Source organism: Dermacentor albipictus, chromosome 8, assembly GCF_038994185.2.
Source record: "Dermacentor albipictus isolate Rhodes 1998 colony chromosome 8, USDA_Dalb.pri_finalv2, whole genome shotgun sequence".
NCBI lineage: Eukaryota > Metazoa > Arthropoda > Arachnida > Ixodida > Ixodidae > Dermacentor > Dermacentor albipictus.
The window spans coordinates 116,692,622-116,699,603 of record NC_091828.1 but is presented as its reverse complement, the minus strand read 5'-3'; the positions used below and the strand labels follow the sequence as shown (position 1 = coordinate 116,699,603).

At 47.1% G+C, this 6,982-nt stretch overlaps 1 protein-coding gene across 1 annotated transcript; it reads right to left on the bottom strand.

The window, feature by feature from the left end:
- Positions 1 to 317: 317 nt before the first annotated feature.
- On the bottom strand, positions 318 to 4,249 carry LOC135910306 (uncharacterized). The gene is made up of 4 exons (XM_065442352.2): positions 4,174 to 4,249; positions 3,127 to 4,066; positions 1,592 to 1,970; positions 318 to 506 (listed from the first exon to the last, which is right to left on the bottom strand). The coding sequence occupies exons 1-4, from the start codon at positions 4,233 to 4,235 to the stop codon at positions 481 to 483; spliced, it is 1,407 nt and encodes a 468-aa protein (XP_065298424.1). The 5' UTR covers positions 4,236 to 4,249; the 3' UTR covers positions 318 to 480.
- Between the last annotated feature and the right edge of the window lie 2,733 nt (positions 4,250 to 6,982).

Sequence of the window (6,982 nt, the reverse complement as noted above, 5' to 3'; positions counted from 1 at the left end):
GTCAGCAAACAAGGACGGAAGGGAGACGACGCCACAATGCGCTATGTCGTCTCCCTTCCGTCCTTGTTTGCTGGCGCTAAATATGCTTTCAGTTTACCAACACGCCCAACAAATGGCAATGCTGAAGTTTATTAAAAATTTAACACTTCCAAATACTAGTTCAGGGCTGGCAAAAAGATAATGTATCATCGCCAATGTATCACAATACACTCGCTTATTACGTGCGCAGTCGATATTTCATTTCTCTATACCATGAAATATAATAAAGATGTCTGCGTAAATAAAACACCCAGTTTGTTGTATCTGGTACATGCACGAATGATTTATTTGGATTTACAAAAGCTTCTTTGCTCTCCATTGCAGAAACAGAGATGAATTATTGATTGACTCATTGACTGAATCTTTTATTGAATTCTTGATTGCGCCGTACGTCGACGCCATAGGGACCTGCCGTGTCTTCTATGAAAATGCTTGAAAGCTCTACTCTGCTGACGGTGACTGCCAGCCTGCAAGAAAATATTCAGAAAATGTACGGAGGCACAATTACCAAGACATATGGGGGAGCAATATTTATGTAAACTGGTTATGCGTACTCTAATGTACAAGATAGAAATGCTGTCTATAACGCCAGCATTAATTTATTTATTTTACTCATTTACAGGAACTTATGGGGCTTGTCAGTATGGGTTATATCGTTTAGGTCGATGACTTTCGTTAAATATGAAAGATGAAAACTAACATTTGTCTTGTGACTTCTCTGCTCACGCACACACACACAACACACACATAACAACAAAACACACAACACACTATTTGCAAAGGCTACACAAGTCTCAAGCGTCAAGTTAGTTTGCTCAGATTTACCGTTTATTTCTCTTTTTTATTTCAGTTCATACCGTCTGAATGATCCCAATGAAGTAGCAAGTGCTGCATAACTTGCCTGGCACCTTCGCCTTTTGTTAGTCTTTCTCTTTCATCCACGTGCAAATAGGCTTAAAAAGCAACATTATGCAAGCTGTGTGATTCAGCGACAATCCAAAACAGCAGCTTAATTATTATAATTGAAAAACAGTGAAACACTAAAAAGAAAAGGTACTGCTTGCTTTTTCCTCCCAGGTGTTATTGAAAGACAGGCCAAGGTAGTACAGACGCTTTACGATGCACAACCTTTGTCAAGTTTGCTGGATTCGCAATAATTGAAGCGCGGGATAGACTTCGTAACTTGTTCCATTTGTTATTGCGAACTATGTAGACTTAAGAGTTTTGCTTTCGCAATTGGGCCGCCCGTGGCCTTCAGTATCTCGGGAAATAAAAATATGGTGTCTAGAAAAATTAATCTCAGGTTCATAAATAGCTAGCCATTGGGAAGCTGATGTTGCATCACAGCCCCCCCCCCCCCCACCCACCCAATATCTAAGGAAATTTATAACAAATCTTCCTGCTGTTCATGTTGCAGCGGAATGACCCTTTTTTGTAATCCATCATTTTTTGCTTACAGGTATTCATATTCACATTCCTCCTCATGTAATAAACGAGCTGACCTCTCATCCCCCACCAGCAAAATAAAAGGATGATAAAAACCCACTCGTACATTTTTCACATAGACCGGCTCGAGGCTGCAGAACGTCCGATATCTTCAGGAAACGGCGAACGTGTAGCCAGCAGTCGAAGTTCAAGTCAGAGAGCTGACGCCTGGCACCAAGGTCTGCAAGGCACTCCGCCGTCTCCTGGACGACGCCCGTCATTCTCATAAACTCGTCGAGGCTCAAGCGGCCAACACGAAGCAGGGCGCTGCTGATCATCTTCTTGGCGTCGGCCTTGGTGACGTCAGCGCCTTCGCTCACCATTTCGAGCAGACGAGGATGGTCGTGCATCAGCTCGATAGAACGAGCGCCTTCGACGCCATCTTCCTGGCCTAACACGAACTGAGCTGCGGCAAACACGGCGGAGGCATTCCGTCTGGTCGTTTCCTGCACGTAGAAAAAATGAGCCGTTGTGGGGTTTAAAGCCGAACAAGCGTTGATGAGGCTGCAATGGCTAAAACGTTCGAAGAGCTTTATATTGCAGTCGCGACTGGTATCGTACAATGTGCGCGAAAATGTAAAGACATCTAAATTGGCTCCGCTGGAAAAGCGGTGACGTAGCGCCAGAATCAGAGCATCTTGAAAATTGCCAATAAGAAATCTCAGCAACGTGTTATAACGGTTCTAATTTTAAAACGCCATCGACTGCAACAGTAAGATTACAGTAATCTGTTACGCAAGCATCACAGGCAACCACGAGGATATCGGCTTAAAGATATGAACGAGTGAGCATGAAAAAAAAAATCTGCTCGCTGTTTTTCTCTTCTTTTTTTTTTGCGGGTGTGCGAATGCGCAGGCGTATCGATTCACATGGGCGATGCTACATCTGAAGGCAAGGCCACAGCGACTCCAATATGCCTCGGTGTAAATGTAATGGACTGCGATAGACAGCATCTGCCGGTTCGATAGTTTATAGGGAAGTACAAAAAAGAATCGTGCCCGCTTCACACTGGAAGCCCTCTCACCCAGCCCCTGAAAGGTGGGATCTTGCTGCGAGAAATTCGGACACTGATTCCGATCATCGTAAAACCTATGAGGCAGGGAACCAAAAAAGAAGCGATTACAACTTATCCGCCTGTGCCGTTTCTAAATTATTTGGTCAAAGGAGTCCGGACACAAAATTTCGTAGTCAAGTTAACCTGCTACATCGATTTTTTTGGGGCACAGACACGCATCGTCTGCGAAATATCACCGGTGAATTTGGCTTAGCCCATATTGAAAACGAATTTTAAAGTTCGTGCAAGCAGCCAACCGCAAAACGCAGCACCTCGCAACTGTCTGCCATTCCCATACTGCTGGAGCCGCAACGTTCGCAGCATGACTAGATACGAGTAGGGCACTACTGGTGCACTAGTAGTGCACTGCTACTGCTGCACAACTATACTACTGCACTAGTAGTGCACTAGTGCACGCGTAGCACCAGAGTTCTGTCTATTGATTGGCGCAGAAAAACACTACACGGCGCCTTCCACGCGTGCACTGTCCACACTAGCTCATCACTTACGCTCTGAAATGATTAAAAAAAAATAGCACTGAGTCTTACCAAGATGTCGGCCAATGCGAGGTTCTTGATGGATACTCCCGTCCAGGCCTCAGTCCAGTGCACCGAACAGCTGCTCACTGGTCCGTACATTTCACCATGCCCGGCACAGAAGTTACAGGTGGGAGTCATGGCGAATTCTGTGAGGCGGATACTTTTGCCAACACCATGCGCGAGCCACTTGAAGTCGTCGTCGGACAGCACTACTCCCTTGACGCTGACGCTGACTAGTCTGACGTTTGAGGCCAACGCTCTCAACAGTTCCGCCTGCACATCACGATCCTCCTGTTTTATCGGACGGGTACAAACGTCACCGAGGTTTATTTTTACATCAGTTAGCGCGGACGGAGCTCTTATGCATGCCGCCAAGGCTGAGAACGCACTGCGATCAAATTGATCGCAGTTAACCTGGAGTGACGTTATGTGAGAGCAGCCACCAACCACTCCTAGAGCAGAGATAACTCGCTGCAAACTGAACTCGCCATTGCTCTGAAGATGGGTCGCTCTGATGGTTACGCTGGTGATTTGCGGGCATTGCTGCAGCCATCTTGTGTTGCGCATGCAAGGCCATTTGATGTCCACTCGGTCGCTCAGTCCTCGCTCCTTGATGGTGGCGCAGACCCTGTCCGGCCGCTCGACTGCGGGCAAGGAGAGAACGACCACCGACTTCAGAGCGTCCGTATCCGCGACTGCGCCGAAGAAGGCGTGGCACTCAGCTTCGCCGAAGCCCCGCAAGTCGATGCAGAGCTTGCTGAGCGGCAAGTTCGGTCTCCGCAGGGCTGCGAGCCAGGGCTGCATGCATTGCGCGGCTTTGGGATCTGGAAGCTGGAGAGGAGGGTTCCAAAATGTGGCACGGAATTCGCAGAAAGCTGAAGGTAACCGCAGGCTGCGCAGTGTGGCACTCCTGAACACCAATTCTGCGAAAAGGCTGACCACACCCACGCTGGCCAATACACATAAAAACACATGTTAGCTGAAGAAGAATTGAATTCAAGAAGGAACACAAACAGAGATAATCAATAAACATCAGTACTACTTTAAAAAACTCACATTACACACTGAAATCGGCGTTCCACAACGCGTAGAAGAATCGCAGCCAACGTCATTCGCATAGGACGTTCAAGGCGTCCACCACGCTTTAGGTCTGCGAACTCGTGCGTTACAGCAAGTGCCGATTGACAGTGACCACTGGATCTACAAACCCTTCATACAGGGCATGCCGGTCATACAAGCCTCGGATTTAGTCATGGGACGTTATTAACCGTGCACTGCCCAAAGACTGTTCGAGAAGAAAAGCTACATCAGCTTCTACATTTTTTTCTTCACCACGAAGAGTACACGTGTTAAGAAAAAGGTGACTCAACGTGTAGTTGAAGTCCATGAAAGACAATGTTTTCATCTGTGAGTTGGGGCTGAGGAAAGGGGGTAGGAACGGCGTGGTTTATTTTTACCGCGCTGGAGCGATCATCGCCACGCTGGAGCGATAATATTCCATCGACGTCAAGTAGAAGTTTAATCGCGTGCCAGACTTTTGTCATTGGTTATTATCATTATCGGCATCATCGCCATCGCATTCCAAGTGGCACTTAGACTTGCGCTCAATTATGTTCTGGACGGGCCTGCAAAAGGACTAGCGCGCCAAGAGAAACATTCTCCGGATATATACATATATATTATCGCACGTGCAGCGTGCCGTAGTGAGTGTTCACTGCAAAGGTATCTTTAAAACGTACTTCAAGACAGGCGTAACGACGCGGCACTGGAACCAGTTACGAAGCTCGCACTACATTTGCGTGACACTGAATCGCGTACAGGGGGGATCCCACTTGTCTACAGCGAAGCTCTGCGCAAGGAAGAGACAAATATTACGGGAGGTACCTAGTTAAGAAGAAACAACTCGAAACGCAAGTGGAAGAACGTGAGACCCTTTCAGGCACAAGCACTTTGTCGTTAGTCAAACAGCTGCGCTAACGTTCAGTTCATTTGCTCCGCCGTACGTTGCTCGAGGCTCGAGACGAGCGTGATCACCCCTGTGCCTTACGAGTTTCTTAAATTGCTGTATTTTACACCCGTTTTCTTTTTTTGTTGTTAGTTTACCATTCGAAATGCTCAAAAGTTTTTTTCTTACTGCACAGGATCAAGTTGTTAAAAGCAGGAGCGCTTGAAAAACAACTAACGTCTGTTACCGGTATGCGCTCGCGTTCATTAGGTGCTTGCGAAAACACATGTACATGGCTTCATGCCCTTGAGCATTTCCATGGCTTGCAACATCATACTGACATTTACAGAGCCTGCACTTTCACGTACTGCGGCGTTAACGCAGGGCTGCGGGCCCTGAATTGCACTCGTCCGCATGCAGAGCGATTTGACGCTGACTTTGGTGTCTCCAACGGAATAGTAAGCTGTTGGTCTAGTTGGTTTGACATGATTTTTGCGAAGGGAAGCGCAGAAGCATTGCGGAGAAAGGAGACGTGGACAGGAAAGACGTTCGCTCGCAACTAACTGTATATTCAGAGACAAAACAATTTCACCCAACCTAAAAAGCATCGGAAAAAAAAACAGAGCGTTGACCTCGTCTTCACGGCTCCTCTCAAGCTTTCTTGGTTGTGCGCCGTTGCAAAACGACCACAAGAAGAACAATACCTGTGAAAAACACACGAAACCGCTCGCTTGCTGTGCTAGCGAAGCTATATATACAAGATACCACTGGACTGTGGTATAGTTTACATTGGGCACATGGGGCGCTGTCTAAATGACAGGCTGAGAGAGCATTCTTCATTTTTAAAGCCCCTGAGCAATTCCGCGCACCTTCCTGCGCAGTGCAGCAATCGTGGCTGTAAAGCCCTTTACGAAAAAAAGGAGATTGTAAGCAGATCTAAAGGGAAATCCTCGTTGCAGGTCAGATTCCCGCTGATGCTAACCGTTGCGTTAGGGCCCCATCGGTACATCTCATGGATGAGGAAGTTACGTTCCCCGCCCTTGGCTGAAGTTTCTACGCCACCTCTACTGTCACTCTCTCCTCGAATGTGTTTTTAGAATGACTTCTGTGAGGCCACTTGCATGTGCCGTTGTTGCTATCACCTACACTACAGCTGTCATTATTGATGTGGTGATCCATGTCCCGTTGTTAGGCGAATCTTATACATATAAAAAATGTAAACATTTTATTTACAATTAGCGATGACAGCGCATGCGCAATAACGTTCCTGGTGGTTTCTCTCTGAAGGTATACTTTGTCGCAAGTGAGCGTCTTTCCTGTCCTCGCCTCCTTTCTCCGCAAAGCTTCTGCGCGCTCCTTTACAAAAATCGTCTCTAATGGGCTTGATGCCGAAGCATAACATTTCTGAACGTAGCTTCGCCTTCATTTACACACCTTTGCGTCTTTTTAGGGAGAGAAAATGAACGGTTTCCAGGGAGACAAGGGGGCCTGACGTGCTTTGCTGCTCGCGATGCACATGCTTATGAGATCGCCTTATCACCGCTTCGGTAACCTGTTCTGACCTACCATCGCCCCGCCAATAGTCGCCGCAATGACCGAACAGGCTATGAGTTACGCGTTTCACGGTAAACTGAAAATTCACAGTATCACATTCACAGTAATGCGAAGGTATTATACGAAACATTGGGTATTAAGGGGTTAAGATGTAGTGACCATCCGTCGGTTCGCTGTGCCTCGCCGTGGGGGTGATTTAACCCTGCTGTTTTCTGGAACCGAGGTGGCTGCTCGACTGGGGCGCCGCCACTGCGCCTTGAACCTGCACTACTTTTTGCATAAAAGCATTTTGCATATTTGCAATAAGCATTTTTGCATATTGCATTTTTCTCAACCTGTCAAAACGCGTGATCCTTGCCTCTGCTG